The 20,000-nt window shown below is 46.3% G+C and overlaps 2 protein-coding genes across 2 annotated transcripts in view; one reads left to right on the forward strand and one right to left on the reverse strand.

Annotated features, from left to right (window-relative positions):
- The window catches only part of col9a1a (collagen, type IX, alpha 1a), a 36,567-nt gene extending 22,008 nt beyond the window's left edge, over positions 1-14,559 (forward strand). Inside the window, exons 23-32 of the mRNA XM_054751897.2 lie at positions 559-612; positions 991-1,062; positions 9,697-9,732; positions 9,812-9,856; positions 10,017-10,049; positions 10,199-10,345; positions 11,223-11,277; positions 11,398-11,586; positions 13,894-13,971; positions 14,158-14,559. Of these exons, the coding sequence (XP_054607872.1) occupies positions 559-612; positions 991-1,062; positions 9,697-9,732; positions 9,812-9,856; positions 10,017-10,049; positions 10,199-10,345; positions 11,223-11,277; positions 11,398-11,586; positions 13,894-13,971; positions 14,158-14,363 (915 nt within the window). The 3' untranslated portion in view covers positions 14,364-14,559. The remainder of the gene's footprint in view (positions 1-558; positions 613-990; positions 1,063-9,696; positions 9,733-9,811; positions 9,857-10,016; positions 10,050-10,198; positions 10,346-11,222; positions 11,278-11,397; positions 11,587-13,893; positions 13,972-14,157) is intronic.
- A 5,422-nt stretch (positions 14,560-19,981) lies between these two features.
- Positions 19,982-20,000, reverse strand: part of ptp4a1 (protein tyrosine phosphatase 4A1) — a 6,988-nt gene continuing 6,969 nt past the window's right edge. The window contains exon 5 of the mRNA XM_015954549.3: positions 19,982-20,000. This exon is cut by the window's right edge and continues 915 nt beyond it. The gene's annotated coding sequence lies outside the window, so the exon portion shown is untranslated.

A 20,000-nucleotide genomic window follows, 5' to 3' on the forward strand; every position in this document is an offset into this window, starting at 1 on the left:
ACCAGACTCTTTCTGTGTGCAGACTTAACCAGAGACAGGCCCGGCTAGGTTTTGCTAGCACAGGTGTGGTCTATAAAGCAGAAACTGGAGCTGTGCTTAAGCATGTTCGGCGAGAACGACCCGGGTGGGTGGGAGCTGAGCTGTAGTGTGGTTGGAAACGCAGACGTAGAGAAGCTAGCGTTGGGATCAGCAGATACACAGTTAATCTGGGGGTATCTACATAAACTCGATGGGAGGCGAGATCATGGGGATACTCCAGGAAAAAGACTTACTGAGTATGCAGGTTGAGAGATAATCTTGGAAGTCTGATCATAGAGCCAATAAGAAACGATGACTGAATGGGTTGCGGCGTTGTTTGAGATGGCTAAATAGACTCCGGAAGTTACGTAAGCCTTCGGGGTTGAGGCATGCTGGTAGCTGGAGTCCTGCTGGTGGTGAGGAGGGATCCGTGACACCGACCACTGTAGTCTCATAAATACAATACTTTGCACACACGTTTAATTTTCATAATGTCGCAGATCTTAAACTGATAAAACGTTTAACTCCTGTCTGTTTCAGGGTGAACGGGGAGAGCGAGGACATGAAGGACCTGCAGGATTGCCAGGAGCCAGGGTGAGACCTGACAGGGAGCAGCCTGTTAAAGCCACACTGTCGCGAACCAGGCCACCGGGCTAACTCTAGGTGGTAAATCTCAAGGCCCTGATTCACGGTACTAGATGGTGGGCGTGACCTCTGCCCCCTCCTGCAGGCACCCGTACTTTGTAGAGAGAAAAACTGTCACTTATATGCAACCTAGGCTTTTAATTCTGGTAAAATCACCTTTATTTAGCTGTAGGAAGACTCTGCTGTGGAACACACACACACACACACACACACACACACACACACACACACTATAGCTGAGGCTTTACACACTCCCTTCAGTGTATGAGGACTCTGAAGGTGCTTCAGTATTATGTGTATTTAATGGTTATTTGTGTGTTTTAACAGGGAACCAAAGGGGATCCAGGCCTTCCAGGACTTCCTGGCCCTGCTGGTTACCGAGGTCAGAAGGGAGACAGGGTAAGGAGACATGATGACCATAAAACAGCTCCCATTTCACGTGCACCCTGACTCAGACCCACCCTATCCCTCTCTGGAGTAAGATGTCTGTTTTTATTTATTTTAACAAGAACTTTCAGTAACATCACATAGAGAGGAAGAGGATTCACACACGTCAAATTCACCCAATTCCTGCACAACACATTGGTTAAACACAGCCTCGAAGACACTGACCAGCATGTTCTAGTGAAGGGTTCCACTGGGAGAACCTGCATTCTGGACATCACATGGAAGGTTCTGTAACAGCTATGCTGAACATAAATGTCTCCCTGCAGATCCAGCCTCCCACTGGAACAACAGCAGATCATAACTGTTTAGGAAGAACTCAAAAACTCGTGGGTGTTCAATCGGTGTCAACCATCAGATGGTGTCTGTAGGAAGTCTAAAGCCTGATTTCTACTTCTCCATCAGCTCCGCTGTGTGTGTGTGTGTGTGTGTGTGTGTGTGTGTGTGTGTGTGTGTGGGGGGGGGGGGGGTCGAGAGAGAGAGACTGAGAGATTTGAGATTTCAAAACTCCATTTATTCACATCGTGATGCCAATGAACAAGAATTACAGTAACACTGTCCCAAAGTCTAATTGTCCATCAACAACTTTGCAGAGAACACCTTTCACAGCCATGTCCGTATGAATCTGTCCACATCGTGGCAGACTGAAGAGTATGCAAACTCTAGTAACAGCTTCGCTCTGACATTTATTCGCCATACTCTCACCACGTCATAAGCTCGCTCTTCTTGTAACTTATCCCTCCGAGAAAGATAAATTGCCAATTTGGCTTCACCCATTAAAAAGTGCAATACTCCGTTCCTGACCTTATTTGTTTTGTTTGATTTCACCCCACCAACAAAAACTGTGGAAGAAAAAACTGTACCAAAAACACCGAAATATACTTAAATATGTCAAAAAAGAGGAGCAAGCCTCTTACAGTCGTAAAACACGTGAAAAATATTCTCAAATAAATTACACAAAGGGCAAGCAGTAGACACATTAACATTCAACTTGGACAAAAACGTGTTTTTAGCAATTGCTCCATGTAAGATTCTCCACTGCAAGTCTCCAGGCCTTCTGGTCACCGGAGAAACATAAAGTGTCGACCACATCAGAGCATGTCTTCCAAGTCTCTCCGACCATACTGTGGATGAGAGGCCTTTCAGTTTCTCCATGTTAATTGTCTTTACACAACTCACGTATAACGCTTGTGTCCCAGCATTGGGAAGGGACAGCTTACCTCCACACGACAACTGTAGCAGTGGGCCATCCATGTCCACAAAAGGCATGGACAAAAGCAAGTCCAGGGGTCCATCAGTTGAGTTTGTTGCCAGTTCCTTCCCACTAATTGCTTCCATGGAAGCCAGTTTTTTATCTGACAGTTTCCTTCTCCATCGGTCCAGCGCTCTCAGGGTCATTTGGACAGAGCTGATTCCAAGTGCCGAAGCCAGAGCAGCAGTGTCTGACACAGTGACTCCTGCCACTTTAATCAGCCTGCGTAGATCAACCAGTTTAGAGTGGTACAGTGCTCTCCGTAGGCCAGGCAAAAATTCATCACATACATCAAGCCTGGCACCATCAATCAAAGGCTCTTCAAGTAGCCAGTGCGTAGACACGTGCTCGCCTGTAGTCAATTTTAAAAAAGCACACACTTTAAACAGGCCCTGATAAAACCCCGGTGAAGTACATAAAATCAGTGAACCAAAACCTGTCAAAAACCATGCAAAGTCTAGATCGAAACCACCTAGACGCCTCAACACACAACCCGCCACACTTCTCCATACTAAGTCAGAGGTACCATATAAAAACCGTTGTACAAACCATAACCTGAACACAGCAGCCCTGCTAGCCAGGTGGACCAGACCCCCCCCCCCCCCCCTCGAGATAGAAACAAGACAGCCTGTGGGACTCAGTGATATTTATCCCAGAAAAAGTTTACCATGTCAGCTTGTATCCTGGCCAGCAGACCACTCGGCGGGTCCAGGCACACGAGCTTGTGCCATAGCTGGGAGGCTACCAAGTTATTTAAAACCAGCACTCTCCCTCTGTATGACATCTGTGGGCAAACCCACCTCCACCTAGACAATTTTCTCAAGTACCCCTTCCAAATTCTTCATTATGCTTTCACTGCCTAAATATATGCCAAGATACTTTAGGCCGTCGTTCCGCCACACCAGTTGTTGAGGCAGTATTGGGGGGGGGGGGGGGGCATCCTCCCATTTGCCGGCCAAGAGAGCAGTACTCTTCCCCCAGTTCAGTTTTGCAGAGGAAACCCTTTGAAATTTGCTCACAACAGTAGTTAGAGCGTCTACATCACTCTGATCCTTAACGAAAACAATCACATCATCTCAGAATCAGAATCTGAATCAGAATCAGAAAAGGTTTATCGCCATTGTCAGTGAACAAACCATTCACAAACTAGGAACTTGCTTTGGTACTAATGTGCTACATATAACATGAATAATAAGAATAAAAATAGAATAAAACTTTCAGCTATAAAAATGGCAGGTAATGGTAACATGGCCGATAACGTGACGCTGTGTCGAGTAGAGAAGACGAGCATGGTTGTGTGTTTATAAGCTGTTCACAAGTCTAACGGCAGATGGAAAGAAGCTGTTCTTATGGCGGGAGGTTCTGGTCCGGATGGACCGTAACCTCCTGCCTGAGGGAAGCGGCTCAAAAAGTCTGTGACCCGGGTGAGAAGGGTCAGCTGCTATCTGACCTGCACGCCCCCGAGTCCTGGAGAGATGGAAGGCTGCAGCCAATCACCTTCTCAGCAGAGCGCACAATGCGCTGCAGTCTATGTTTGTCGCTCACCGTGGCTCCAGCGTACCACACAGCGATGGAGGAAGTGAGGATGGACTCAATGATGGCCGTGTAAAACTGCACCATCATCTGCGTATGCAGATAGAATGAACCTGTCACTATAACCAGGCAGCAACAAGCCGGTAATCGCGTTTCTTAGTTTACAGAGGAGGGGTTCCAGGGAGAGTGCATAGAGCATCCTAGACAGGACACAGCCCTGCCCGACACCTCTACACACCCTAAAAGGAGCACACAGGCTGCCATTAACCTTCAGCACACTCTCGATGTCACTGTATAACACCTTAATCATGGAGATGAAACCAGCATTGAACCCACAACTCTCCATGGTTTCCCATAAAAAGATGTGTTCTACACGGTCAAACGCCTTATCTTGATCTAATGACATCAGGCTGACATCAGCCTCCAATGAACCAGAGACGTCCAAAACATCACGAATGAGGTAGATATTATCTACCATGGACCTGCCTGGCACACAGCACGTCTGGTCACGATGGATGACCTCCTCCATGGCTCCCCTCAGTCTCAACGCCAGAGTCTTGGACAAGATCTTATAGTCCATGCAGAGCAGCGACACAGGACGCCAGTTCATCATCTCTCTCAGATCTCCCTTTTTTGGCAGAGGTGTGACGATGGCCCTATGACAGGACAGCGGTAGTAAACCACACTCAAGGCATTCGTTAAAAACATCAAGGAGATCAGCAGAAAGAATGTCCCAGTAGGCTTATAAAAACTCCACCGTCAGTCCATCAATACCTGGAGCTTTCAGTCCTTGCATCGTCCTCAAAGCAGCGCCAATTTCATCCACAGACAGAGGCATTGCAAGCCTGGCCTTCATCTTGTCAGATACTTCAGGCAGTCCTGTTAAAAACTCCTTGGCAGAGTCATTTCTCCTCAGCTGTTCACTCTGGAACAGGGCAACGAAGAAGGAGGCTGCTCTCTGCCATACCTCACTGGGCTCTGTCAACTCCTGACCAGTCTCTGACAACAGAGAATGGATGACTTTTAGTTGTCCGCGTCTTTTCTCCAAGTTGAAGAAAAAGCTGGAGGAGGCATCCATCTGGGAGATGTTTTTAACCCTCGAGCACACCAGACCGCCCTGCACTTTGGTCAGCCAAAGTGGCTTTTGTAGTCCTAAGGACTTAAAAATGTCCTTGAGCTGCTGTGGACTCGCACAACCTCTCACACTCCACAATATCCACCTCCAGATCGTGAACTGATTTGGTAATATCCCGAGTGACATTGAGACTATACTGCTGACAGAGTTGTCTTATTTTCACCTTCCCATGATCCCACCGCTGTCTCAGAGACGAGAATTCACCCTTCCTTTGACTAAAATCAGCCCAATAAAACTTTAAAGCATCTCTAAAACACCCATCAGCAATCATATTACCATTAAAATGCCAATACGCACTTCTACAGGAGACAAGCAACTTAAAAACCGTACACTCCAGGATAGCATGATCCGTAAAACCAACAGGTAAAATTTTACACTCATTAAAAACAGTAAAATGATGTTAAAAACAATAAAGATGGTCTAAACGAGCAAGAGACAGCCTACCTTCACAGTGGTGGGACCATGTGTACTGTCTGCAGTCTGCATGCATCCTTCTCCGTACGTCCACCAGACCATAAGTGCAAACCAGCTGCCTCAGACTGAGAGGATGAGGCTCTAAATGGTTATGATCCAGACCATCATTCAACGTACAGTTGAAATCACCTCCCAAAAAGAAATACTCAGTAACATCAAGATTTCTCAACATGTCAGTAACATTAAAAACATCCTGTTTCAGCTCCCACAGTAGGTGCATAAACACTTACAAAGACAACCTTAAAAAGGTCAAACTTGGCTGTCACAGCCAAAGCCCTTCCCCTAGCCAAGTTCACCACTTCCACAGAATTAGGGGAGAAGCTCTTAGAACATAAAACTCCCACTCCAGCACTTACTGATGTGCCGTGATCTAAAAAATCTCATCCAGCCCGCTCCCTGTTCCAGTCCATTTGATTTAAATCATCACTATAGGTTTCTTGTAACAAAGTCACATCTATGCATTTAAGCTGTAAGGACTCAAACAGCACCGCTCTCTTTCTGGGATCCCTCGCTCCATTTATGTTTAAGGAGCACATCTTAAAACCATCACCAGCACCCATTATATTAAATATCTGACTGGCAAAGACAAAAAATACCAGCAGAGTGAAACCAGAGATTTTTACACCCATATCAACACTTTTTTTATCTTGGCCAACAGCTGTCATGTTTGGGTGTAAACTTTTGACCCACGACATGTAGAATCACCACGGGAGACAGAAGGTAAGTAAAAAGTGATTAATTATGCTTGGTTAAGGTGTATGAGGAGATCCGAGGTCCGGGGGCTCCAGTAGATTCTGAAGTGGAAACAGGTATGAGTATATTGAAGTTAATTTGTAAATAAAGCCAAGTGAGAAGAGGCCAAAACATCCACGGTTTCCTGGATGTTTTGAGAGCTCGAGAGGTGGGCAAGTCAGGTCTGGCTGAGCGGGATGGTTGAAAGACAGAGACGATGACTGAGAGCTGAGCACGGAGTCCAAATTTGTCCAGACTGGCAGGTGAGCGGTGGAGAACAGGCGTTCAGAGGTGAGCGGCGTTGCTGGCAGGCAGGGTTGATCCAGGGAGTTGGAGCTGGATGTCCTTTATATCACCGAGTCGTGGACTGTGCCGGGTGAGTGGGCACCTATCGCCAAACTGCTGGGTGTGCCTACTTGAATGTCCCCAGGCCAACGGTCCGCGGCGGGGGTTTATTGATGATTTTCAAGACTAATATTCCCTGTCGGCCTACCTCCTACCTGGGAAATTGTGACTTATTCGAACTGTCCACCTTTGAACTGGGATTGTCTCCTCCAACACTTTGTATTTTACTATATAGGCCCCCTAAGGCAAATTCTTCTTTTTTCTTCTCCCAATTTTCAGACTTTCTTGCTGATGTCCTCCTTAAGTATGATCATTTGCTTATACTTGGAGATTTTAATACTCATGTCTGTTGTCCTGAGAAGTTCCTGGTGGCTGATTTTTGTAATTTAATTGACTCTTGTGGACTGACTCAGTTGGCTGACTTCCCCACTCATGGGGGGTCTCACATATTGGATTTAGTTTTTTATTTTGGTGTTGATGTAACAGAGGTCCGACCTGATGTTTTTTCTCTGTCTGATCATGTTCCTGTTTTGTTTTCTGTGGATGTGGCCCGGCCTGTCTCTCCTAGGCAGGTGGGGATTCGCCGTGCTCGCCGCATTACCCCTTCCTCAATTGTTGAGTTTTCTGTTTTATTTTCAGATTCTTTGTTTTCCCATGAGGATTCTTCTGATCCTGAGATCCATCACCCTCTTTTCTGCCTCTTGCACTTCCGTGCTCGATCGGATTGCCCTTCTAAGATCGCGACGTTCCCGCTGTCGCTCTTACCCTTGGCTCAACCTTCATACTCGTACTGCTAGAGGGGAATGTAGGAGATGTGAGCGGCGGTGGAAAAAGGTTGAATCTCCGGCTTCCTTCCACCTTCTCCGTGAGGCCTGGAAGAATTACCAATGCGTTGCTCGGAAGGCCCATTTTGAATATTTAGCTGCTATTGTTGTTTGAGTGAGGATCTGGACTCCTCAAGCTGGGTGATACTGTCTGTCTCAGACCTGGTGTAGAGAGCGTTGAGGTCTTCAGGGAGGGAGGTGGGGTTGCTGCCTTCCACCTGGACGGTTCTGGAGGCGGTGACCACAGTATTTACAGCAGCCATGGTTTTAGGGCCCTGCCAGGCTGAGCGAAGGTCCCCTGTGGTAAATTTTTTCCACATAGTTTTTATACTTCAGTTCAGCAGCTTTAATGGCCCTCTTGACCTCCCTGTTGACTTCTTTCTTGTCCTGTGCAGAACCGGTGAAGGATTTCCTTTAGCTCCTTGGTGGTCCAAGGTTTGTTGTTGGGGCAGATGGTGGCATTTTTTGAGGGGAAGATGCTGTCTACACAGAAGGAGATGTATGATGATACTGTGTCGACATGATTGTTGATGTCATCAGAGGAAGAAAGAAGGCTGACCCAGTCAGTGGCCTCAAAACATCCTTGTAGGGTGAGGATACTTCCCGCTGTCCACTGCTGGATGCTTTTGGTCACCTTTTTAATCCTCTTGATGACTGGGGTGTAAGCAGGAGCCAGCAGGATGGTGTGGTGGTCTGCTATCTAGAAGAACTGAGTCCTGGGTGTAAAAAGAATTGGTTTGCATTAAACTATGAAGTCGGTTCTTATCAAAAAGGTATCAGATGCAATCTGTCATGTCTACGTACCACAAGTGGAGACTCTCTTTTGGATCCGAGATGTCGGGGGGTCGGGTGACCCCAAGGGTCTAAAGTCTGTAGGAAAAACTGCAGTACGACCGGGTCAGTCCAGAGTTCAAACTTCAGTGGTTCAAGCACAGATTAATCAAAACATTATTGATCATTTCATACAACATTTGTTCGTTCCATTTCAGGAATGATTAACTCATACGAGCTGAAAACAGCCACTCTTATAACGGTCCAGTCCGGCCTAGATAACCAGGCAGGCTTGGCACAGAAGGACCTTGAGAAGGGAACAGTTTGTTATCATGTGTTCTGAGCTGCAGAGAGGCCCGGACTCCAGCTGATGGAATGGCAGGATCCGGCAGATTAAAGGCCACACATGTAGACTCCTGTCTCCATATGACCAGACACTGAAGGGGTCAAACTGTACATGAAAAACTGACCATGTCTGGACATTACAGTGTGAATATACTGACAATAAACCATTATTAAACCATTAAATAGACTTGTTTGGTGTATATATGATCTGAAATAAGTCAGTAAAATAATAAACATTTATGATGATTTATTCATTACTGTAAAGCAGTCAAGAAGTTATTAAATCACTTTAGATAAAACGTTCATTGTAGATAAAACAGGAGGGCACGATTGTAATCAACTTGTAAAGTTAGGAATTCATTTATGAGACCAAATAAGATTATTTTATTAAAGTGCAAAGAGTCATTGTGGGGAGACCTTGTGGTTCGCAGACACTAAAGCAGGAGAGATATTGTTATGGCTTCGACCTCTCGGTAGCAAGGTCAGGAGCAGTATATTTTCTGGTTTGGAGACCAGCACACTGATGAAGAGTCTGTGGACAGTGTCTTAATCTTTGCATTTCACTGCCTTCTCCAACGGTACAGCATCCTTGACCCTCTCAGGCTCAAAATAAGTTCTGATTAAAGGACGAACATCTAAGTCCTTCAGAGGTACTTCTGAGTTAAAAAATGCTCATGAAATACGTACGTGGAGTAACCAGGTAGGTAGTTTTAATGTTGCACATCTGCAGCGCCTGCCTCCAGAGGGTTAAGAAAAGGCATCTGTGGATCTCTTTCTTGACATGAAACCATACTGCTGCTCACAAATGCTGGATGTGTCTAGCTGGACAGAACATTTCTTTGAACATTTGGCGTGTTTATAGAGGCAGTAGAGACCCACGTGGCAGTACAAAAGGATGCTAAAAGTCATATTTGCACAATGTGTTCCAGTTAAAAGTCTTTCTCAGTCAATGCACAGACTAATCTGATCAGGGTTGTGGAGGTGTGCACCTAGGACGTGTATCCAGTCTGCCATGGACAACAGCACTAACCCACTTCACCACCATCCAGACCCTGCTGCAGCTTTATTGAACTCAGTTGTTTCCAACACTTAAACCCATTTAACGTAACTTCTGGAGTTTCCATTCAACATTGCTTTATGCTTGCAAATCAGTAAAATAAAAGCTCATTCTCTTTCAGGGTGCCGTTGGTCTTGATGGTCCAAAGGGCGAACAGGTAAGTTGCACCTGCTGTCATGACCAGTGTTGACTTTGATCAGCTCATCAGCCTGAAATCTGTGATGTCTTTACTTTAGGGACCCTCGGGTGATGAAGGCCTATCAGGAACAAAGGGCGACACGGTGAGTGTTACCCAGTTGGAGCAGCTGCTTTTAACTGGTGTTTTCAGACAAAAACAAAGTGGGAGAGCCAGCAAGCGATCGGCAGATGTTCACCGTATAAAGACACTAAAGTGAAAAAGACTCTGCTCCTTCCACACATTACCAAGGCTTTCTGTTTCAGGGTGACGAAGGAGAGGCAGGAGAGAAAGGATCGGTATGTGCACCCACATCAGCTGTTTGTCTGCTAGCTTACCAAGAATTTCTGCTGTTTGTTCGAGGTTTCAGTTAGAAGTGAGCTTTAAACCTTCTTCTAGTTTGGCCCAGAGGGTGTGTGGGTCATTCTCTTCTGTGTGCTGGGTACAGTCAGGCCCACCTGGAGAAACAGGAAACAAAGGACCTGAAGGCAGCCGAGGACAGCCGGGAAAAGAGGGCAAACTGGGTCAGCCCGGACCGCGAGGCATGCAGGGAGATCCAGGAGTACCGGGCCTGCCGGGACCTCAGGGACCAGCGGTGAGAACGTGTTGTGTAACACCACAATAAAAACATGTGTTGTTACTGGAAAGCGTTACTGTTTGCTGGAAGGTTCTACTTTGGTATAATGTTTGATGGAGTTGCTACAGCTAACGGGGACCAACGCCACTCTCAAGAGCTCATATTTAATATGGCAGGCTCTGGCCTTGTGGGCAGATGTGGCTAAATACTTTAGTTGTTATGTGTTGGGAAGCTGCTGTCACTACGTAATACATAATAAAAGATGACAGCAGAAGTGGGGTTAAGGTTGGTTTACGCTTGACGCGTCCGTGAGGTTCGCACGGCTCCGCGCGGTGAAATTGCGTCATTTTAACAACCACGCCCCTCCACCGCGCCTCCGCACGGCCCAAACTTTCCGCACCTAGGAAAATTTCTAACCACGCGGACAGTCGGACGCGGAAAAACACGGCGGACCAGCAAGAACTAGTATGGCAGAGGTTGGTAAATACAGATATTTGTGTGATTCAGCTCTCAGAGATCACCGTGATCAACATGTTGTTAATAATTCTTGGAGAGAAATAGCTCGCACTGTCGGAAAAGACGAGGACGCTGTTAAAAATGCTGGAATGCCATGTTGTAAACAGAAATTTCTACTTCTACTATGGTGTAGTGTTGGGTGCATGCCGTAGAGCTCCATGCTGCCCCCTACAGTTTGGGAGAATATTGGCTCACCGCAGAGACGAGCCGCACGAACCATAAACGCTGCGAGCTGTGAAGCGCGTTCCATCCGCGAGCCGCATCACCAAGCGGAAAGTAAACGCGTCGAGCATAAACCAAGCTTAAGGAGACGTTCTAGCAGCAGACCCTCAAGTTTTTTTATTTTATGCTCATATTTTACTTCCTTTTGTTTTTACAGGGGAAGTCACCCACAGATAAACACATCAAACAAGTCTGCATGAGGGTGATGCAAGGTAAGTGTTAACATTTTAACATCTGTCACATTTAACTGCTTCCTCGTGACTCTGTTTGGTCTAATGGCAGCTGCTTTTATTAAATTGACTAATATAGCCCAACTTCCTATTGTGTCACAGAGCAGCTGGCCCAGCTAGCAGCCAGTCTGAGGAGACCTGAGTCAGGTATTGCTGGGCGCCCCGGCCCTCCAGGCCCACCTGGACCTCCGGGACCTTCTGGAGAGAACGGCTTTCCTGGCCACACTGGGTCACGAGGCCTCCCAGGTTTAAAGGGTCCACCTGGGTCAATAGGTCACAAAGGACTTAAAGGTGAGTTCCAGGCTGCTAGTGCCACAGGTATGTATGTAAACACTAGATGGCTCGTCCCGCTGTTCGCCAATGGGATGCGACGTAGGCACGTGGCGGCCATCTTACCTCAGACAGCTGCCCCCTTTCGTGACATTGGGGTGTATAGTGCATGTACTATTTAAATAACTCTTACTTGCTCAATTTTCAACTGATTTTCAAAAGGTTTGATTTGTTATAAACGCCGGAGATGTGTCTGTGAAATAGGATGGGTTTGGCCCAGAAATTCCTGTTATTTCACTCCACAAAGCATTTAATCTTTCATAAATAACACATTTAATGGTAAGCTACAGTAACTTAAAATATACATAGCTTATCATTATATATATATATGGTTATTGCTACACTCAGAGGTATATTTGGATATGGTTTTGGGCTAAATTGGTGTAATATTGGCACTCCTCCTTCCCTTTGGTTAACAACTGCACTATAGGTTCTAAATCCAGTTTTCAATCGGGAACTGGAAATCAAAGCACAGAATATGTGATCATCGGGGAGCACCACCAGACCTTCGGCAGACTGCTGCTTAATCCAGAAAAAGGACAGAAACGGAACAATGATGCAAACATGGCAGCAGGTCTCCAACAGAAGGGATGAAAAGTGTTTAGAAGTTGAGATGAGACACTGCCAACCTCAGTGTGTGGCTAAGGTGGTTCTACACTGAACAAAAATGTATCTAACCCTAACGCAACACTTTTGTTTTTGCTCCCATTTTTCATGAGATGAACTCAAACATCTGAAAATCTGTCTACACTAGGGATGAGCGAAACGAGAATCCGGTACGAATAAAGCATATTTGACGAACACGAGCATGAAACGAGTAAAACTCGTAAATATCTGTAATCGTGCTGAAGGAAAATCCTCATTGGGTAACTGACTGTATTCACGCTCTGTGATTGGCCAGTCACATGGAGCGCCCGCCCCTCCCTACACACAAAACTGCAGCCGGGAGCTCCGTCCGCCTACGCTCCACTCGGGTTTCTCTCTCTCTCTCTCTCTCTCTCTCTCTCTCTCTCTCTCTCTCTCTCTCTCTCTCTCTCTCTCTCTCTCTCTCTCTCTCTCTCTCTCTCTCTCTCTCTCTCATACAGTGAGTGATACAGAGGGTACTTCAGCTGAGACTGAATCAAATAATTTATAATTAAAATAATCAAATTAAAATAAAAAAAGTTGTGTCTGGCTCTAGTATTTCATGTTTCCTAGTTCCTACTGCATAAGCTCAGATGTATTAATCCATGCACTTAAATATTAATGTTCTGATTTTATTGAAAAACTTGTTCTGTAATAGTTACTTTACTATTGTGATCAAAAATATTTAATCTCAATTCTGAGGCTGCTCTGTAAATGGTTTTCAAATAAACATTACACATAGCAACTTGTGATCAATCCATATCAACTTCAGACATAAAATGATGTATTGGTGTAAATCGTACTCACTTCCGGTTAAACCACACCCACTTCCGGGTTAGGCCACGCCCACTCCAAGTACAGATACGGATACAGATAATTTAGATGGTTGAACAGATACAGATACAGATAATGGTGTACTCGCTCATCCCTAGTCTACATACACAAAAATCGGTTATGCAAACCGTTTGTTGCTGCAGCTGTCCAGGTGGCTGGTCTCAAGTTTTACTGGAGGTGAACATGCTGGATGTGAAAGTCCTGGGCTGGTGTGGTCACACGTGGTCTGCGGTTGTGAGGCCGGTTGGATGTACAGCAAAATTCTCTGAAACGTCTTTGGAGACAGCATATGGTAGATAAATGAGCAATCATTTCATGGGTAATAGCTCTGGTAGACAGCCCTGCAGTCAGCATGACAATTGCACGCTCCCATAAAGGTTGCAACATCTGTGGCATTGTGCTGTTTGATCAAACTGCTCATAAAGGGGTGTCCTTTTATTGTGGGCAGTCTAAGGCACACCTGTACATTATTCATGCTGTCTATTCAGCCCCTTGATATGCCACACCTGTGAGGTGGGATGGATCATCTTGGTAAAGTAAAAGTGCTCACTAACACATGTAGACAGATTTCAGAACAACATGGGTGTTTTGTGTTTGTAGAAAAAGTTTCAGATGTTTGTGTTAGCTCATGAAAAATGGGAGCAAAAACAAAAGTGTTGTATTTATGTTTTTGTTCAGTGTAATAGCTCAACAACATGTTTAAAATTTTAAAATACGTGGAGGGAAAAGGATTAGGGTTGGGTCCTTTCATCAGAGGACCCAATCATCTTCATGAATAGTGATGTTTGCTTGTGTGTTTCCTCCCCACAGGTGACCAGGGTGACCAAGGAGACCGAGGACCAACCTTGAGAGGGCACAAAGGAGAACCAGGAGTTGCTGGTCTCCCAGGTACTTTCATGACCCCACCACCAAATCAAACATTGTTCTCTGAAGTTCGTAAAAACAAAATGCGGTAACTGGTTCACATGTTCTACTTCTGTTCCCATTAACTGGACCTGACTGACTTGTACTGTAAAACATCCTGTGATGCTTCTAGCTAAATCTGTGTCCGTGACCTTTGGCCTCTTTTCACAGGTGAACCCGGACGACCAGCTTACGGTACACATGGCCGTGATGGAGAAAGGGGACCTCGTGGTGTTCCTGGAGTCAACGGTGTTCCTGGACCTCCAGGCCCTCCCGGTCTGAATGGTTTTTGTGAGCCATCACAGTGTGTCCTGCCTGAGGTCCAATCGGCGAGTCTGGGAAAGAACTCTGGTATGAAGGGTCCAAACGAGATATGAGAGGACCCAGTCTGAGCTGGAGTAAAAGTCTGAGAGACACGGACATGTCCTTTTAGATGTTTAACTCAGATATGTGGACTTGAAAATTGTAAAACTACAAGAGCATTTTTGATGAGTGAAAACCCGACGGTATGTAATCCTACTGGCTCGTTTCTATCCAAATGATGAGGCTTTCTGTATTTTTGTACAAATGTGTTGATGTATCCAGCTGGATAACAGGAAATGGCCTTTCTCTCAAATCCCAAACCCCTCTCCCCCACCTGAATAGAGCCCTGTTTCATTCCTGGTCTGAAGCTTTGTGGGTTCTTTTATACAAATTCTTATTTATTGCATTAAACATTTGATGAAACACCTTCCAAGTTGTACAAAATAGGAAATAAACACATTTTGATAAACTTTTGTATGTTTTGTATGGGCGAATAGGGTGAAAAATAGAGCCAGCAGCACTCAATTAAAGAGATCCTTCAGAGAAACAAATGATTGGTCACTGTTTTCATACAGGCCGAACATGAAAACAGCCTCTCACACCTTTAAAAAGAACTGAAAAAGCAAAGGGTCTAAGACAGGCTCCTGAGCAACCCCCATTTCAGAGGAGCATCCTCCGATGAACAGGTGCCCATAGAGACAAAAAGACCTATCTGATAGGTAAGCTCTCGCCTACTGCCAGGCATCTCCAGGGAGACCATTGTTCTAAGTGGACCAGTGGGATCTGGTGGTCTACTGTGTCAAAGGCAGTGGTAAGATCCAGGAGCAACAAAACCACGGCATCCCCCTCGTCTGTAGCTAAACACATCATTCAGTACCCTTCACTAGTGTTCCAGTGCTTTGGCTGGTTCTAAACCCGGTCTGCAGGTGCTCTAGAAAAACAAGGTCATTCAGGAATATAAACAGTTGTTTATATACAACACTTTCAATTATTATGGGCTGCATGGTGGTGCAGTGGTTAGCACTGTTGCCTCGCAGCACGAAGGTTGCAGGTTCAAAACTCGGCTGCGGCCGTTCTGCGTGGAGTTGTGTGTTCTCCCCATGCATGCGTGGGTTTCCTCCGGGTACTCCGGTTTCCCCCACAGATCACAACATGCCCTATAGGTTATAAACTGTAAGTCGCTTAGGATAAAAGCATCTGCTAAATAAATAAACATAAAAATTTTTGCACAAAAAGGAAGATTAGAGATAGGCCTATAATTAGCTAAACTCCTGAGTCCAATTCCATCTTCTTCAGCAGTGGCCTTACAACAGCATGTCAGCTCCCGTGGAACCGTGCTAGAGGAAGAGCTGTGATTTACAAGAGTTAAAATCACAGGGGCTACAACATCCTTAAGAAACCAAGCTGGCATGGGACCACCATGGGACCCAGCAGGTTTTAGTTTGGGAAATTAGAGTTTCAGTGCACACAATTCTGAGATCAGACATACAGACATGGACACATGACAAGAATTGGTGACTGTGGACATTCGCAACCTGAGTCGCGCTACCTTAATAGAGATCAGAGGGTTTATATGTGAGGAATGGTTCAGGTGGAGGAAAAAAAGGCACTTAAGAGTTACCCTCCACAGAGAGGGCAGCTTTGCTCTGCAAAAAACACCTCAGACAGATATGCAACAGACTTCAGACATCACACAACATAAGTGTCCACTAGGTGAGGTGGTAGGGTTGGGACTCTCCTCACATCAGTGCATGCAGCCACGATAAGCAGCGCTGGTCACCTCTGTTTGGACAGGGGTGGAAGGTAATTGGGTTAGAGAGCACAGTGACTCCTGGAAACGATTCAACGGCCTTCACCGGTCGCAGTCCCGCCCAGGCTGGGATAGGGAGACAGAGTTGCCATGACAACGGCAGCATGCCACATTTCTACTGAGGGGGAGTAATCACTTCAGCCTCACAGGCTCAAGGGCATCAGATTCAGATAAGAACTTGTTTTGGGGACAGACAGAGATAATTTCCTCTCTGTCTTAAAGTTCTGTTGGTCTCAACCTCTCTAAATGTAATAATGGCGTAATTAATCTATTCCCAACCGTCCTGTCCAGTCAACTCGCTCCTTGATCGAATCAAACTTCTGTGCCAGAGTCTGAATCTCAGCCAAAGTCCCAAGCTTACGACTCATCTCGACAAATAAATGAGTCTGTGCGTTCACAGCGCGATGCATTCCACCCCTGAGCTCCGGGATTGAGCCAATATTCCTCGACAGCTCATTCATTTTCCAGTAAGCCAGGTAAAACAGGAAACTCGACACCAACACCACGAATATCCAGAAGTCTTCAGAATCCTCTACAGACAGCTGAGAGAGGCAGATCAGGTTCCACTGTTTCCAGCAGTCCATGATATACCCAGCTGGCTCTGTCCCAGAGGGGCATCCGGGAACCCCTTCTCCCGCTCTCATCGTTGAAAAAATTTTGTCAATCGCGTTGAGAGACCAACTGACCAGGTCCATTTTTAATAATTTCCAGTTTCCAGAAAAAATGCAGAAGCGCCGTGCACAGACAGGACAAAGAGCCTTGGGATAAGGAGGGAGGAGAGGAGGAAAAAGGCGTCTGTACTCCCCAAGAGCCAGGAGAAAAAAATAGTTAATAAAATTGATTAAAAGGGTCATATCCTATCCAATAAGGCGATAGACTCAAGTGTTTGATTTTATCCATCCATCCATCCATCCATCCATTTTCATCCGCTTATCCGGAGCCGGGTCATGGGGGCAGCAGCCTAAGGCGAGAGGCCCAGACTTCCCACTCCCCAGCCACTTGGGCCAGCTCCTCCGGGGGAATCCCAAGGCGTTCACTGGCCAGGTGAGAGACATAGTCCCTCCAACGTGTCCTGGGTCTACCTTTAGGTCTCCTCCCAGTTGGACGTGCCCGGAAAACCTCACCAGGGAGGCGTCCAGGAGGCATCCTGACCAGATGCCCGAGCCACCTCATTTGGCTCCTCTCGATGTGGAGGAGCAACGGGTCTACTCCGAGGCTTCTCACCCTATCTCTAAGGGAGAGCCCAGCCAGCCACTCTTCGGAGAAAACTCATTTCGGCCGCTTGTATCCGCGATCTCGTTCTTTCGGTCACTACCCAAAGCTCATGACCATAGGTGACGGTAGGAACGTAGATCGACCGGTAAATCGAGAGCTTCGCCTTCTGACTCAGCTCTCTCTTCACCACGACAGACCGGTACAACGCCTGTATCACTGCAGGTGCAGCACCAATCCACCTATCGATCTCACGCTCCAGTTTTCCCTCACTTGTGAACAAGACCCCGAGATACTTAAACTCCTCCACTTGGTGCAGGACCTCATCCCTGACCCGTCGGATGATGCCAGAAGCCAGGGACTCCGAGATGTATTTCTCCATACATTCGCGTTCGGGCTTGGAGATGCTGTAAAGACGACTAGAGGGGAGAGGTGCTGCTGGAAGCAGGTCAATAGCACAGTCATATGGTCTGTGTGGAGGTAAGGAGGATGCCTTGTCCTTGAAAAATACCTGCTGAAGGTCGTGGTATTCGATGGTAGCTCCAGTGAGGTCGGGGGTTGAGTTCTCCGGGGATCGAAGCTCGGAACTGGGATGGGCTGATCCTAGACAGGTGGTGTGACATTTGTTGCTCCACATCTCGACCTTGTTGGATACCCAGTTGATGTGGGGGTTGTGATTCTCTAGCCAAGGATGTCCCAGGACGACCGGAGAATGGGGAGTTGGGAACACAAAAAAAGAAAGCTCTTCATGATGGTTACCTGAAATCAGGAGTTGAACGGGAGCAGTCTTGTGGGTGATGGGGGTTAATGAACTGCCGTCCAAGGACGAAACCCTACGGGGGTCCGTCAGAGGAATGGTGGTGATCCTTAGTTGCTCAACTAGCTGTTGGTCCAATAGGTTCTGTTCACAACCGGAGCCAATCAAAGCCCGGGTGGATATGGTTTTCTGGTTATAAGAAACAGTACAAAGGCACACGAGAAGTCATGTTAGCTGAGGAACTGCCCACCAGTACTCTCAGAGCTACTGATGGGCCTTGGGGTTTAACTGTTTGGGGTAGTCAGACACAAAATGGCCAGAAAAGGCACATTATAAACAAAGACCAGCTCTCATTCTCGTTTCTCTCCTCTTGACTTAGCTTTGTCCGGACGATCTGCATGGGTTCGCTTAGGGATGACACTGAGGCTGACTGAGATAAAATGGAGTGGTGGTGATTATGAAAAGGAGCAAATGAGTTATTACCTTTGTGTCGAGCCTGGAGTCTCCTCTCGATCCGGTTACATAACGTTATTAGACCCTCTAGGTCCGGAGGTTCCTGACAAAAGGCCAGCTGATCCTGGATGTAGTGGCTTCTTTCCATTGAAAACGCCAGTGTGGGTGAGTGGGCCAGGCTGTGACGCGTCTTCCAACAAACCATTCTGAATCGTCTTTGTTTTTTATTTGTGGTAAAAATACACAGGTTGGGATAAATGAATTGGCTTCTGTTATATTAAATGGTTTAAAGTAACAACGATAAAGACGGTCAACAGAAAAGTTTTCATGACAACTGCTCAATGACCAGTTGGATGTTCAACTGATAGACAAGAGGTAGGCGACCATGTATCCTCGCTCAGCTAGCTAAACGACCTACAATAACAAACGGAGAGCATGCGCCTCGGCAGAACATGAACATTGGAACACGCCTTGCTGGTTCTCGATGATGTATCTCCTAGGCAACCGGGGCGGGACCAAGACATTAAGGCAAGGTTCCTCGCCAGCCCCAGTCATCAGCAGTCCATCCACCATACTTTTTGCAGAAGATCAATCTGTCCCTGTTTGTTTGTTTTTTTGGAGAGAAGTGGCTTCGTTGCTGCCCTTCTTGACACTAGGCCATCTCCCAAAAGTCTTCACCACACTGTGCGTGCAGATGCAAAATGTTTGGCCACGACTGTACTTGTTGTTGCTAAAGTAATCTGTTGGAATAATTAAAATGGTAATCTAAACCATTTTCTATCACGAGAGTTTCAGTCACTCTGCTCAGGAGAGGAAAGCATGGCTGATAAAATGATTATGGACCATAATTCATTGAATTGTTAGGAGACTAATTCACACTCAGAACACCAAACATGGGAGGCATCTGAAAGTATTCCAGAATACTGTAGTTCTTACTGGAAGACCAGATGAACGGCTCTCTACGGGGACTCATCGTTCACTTTGAAAACCTGTTCAAAAGAATCGGTTTGTTCATGAACGTCACATCACTACCCTAGTCCCTGTTCGGACTGGCGGAGGAGCTCATCTGTGTGATAAAAAGAACAGAAAGACCCCCCCCCCCCCCCCGACTCATGTTTATAAACTGTTCAAAAGAATCTTCATTTGCGAACGTCACAACTCTAGTGACCATGAGGAACCCTCTCCCCTTTCTCTGACCATCGTAAAGTGACTGAAACCCGACAGAAGACACGATTCACTTGAACGCCACATTTGGCTTCAGACATGGCGGTTTTGTACCGAAGACCTAGCCAAGTTTGTAGGTATGTAGTTTAGACCTGCTGCAGCATGCGTTTACCCTCCTCAGTTAACTGAGGCTAAAGATAACAGCAAAGCTAGCCCCGCCCCATAACCCGTCCTCTCCACGAATAGGAATGCTTCTAAACAACGTTCATCAGTTCATTAAAAGAGAAGGGAGTCGGTTTCTTTTCGGTGTCATTT

Source organism: Nothobranchius furzeri, chromosome 7 (genome assembly GCF_043380555.1).
Source record: "Nothobranchius furzeri strain GRZ-AD chromosome 7, NfurGRZ-RIMD1, whole genome shotgun sequence".
In the NCBI taxonomy this organism is placed as follows: domain Eukaryota; kingdom Metazoa; phylum Chordata; class Actinopteri; order Cyprinodontiformes; family Nothobranchiidae; genus Nothobranchius; species Nothobranchius furzeri.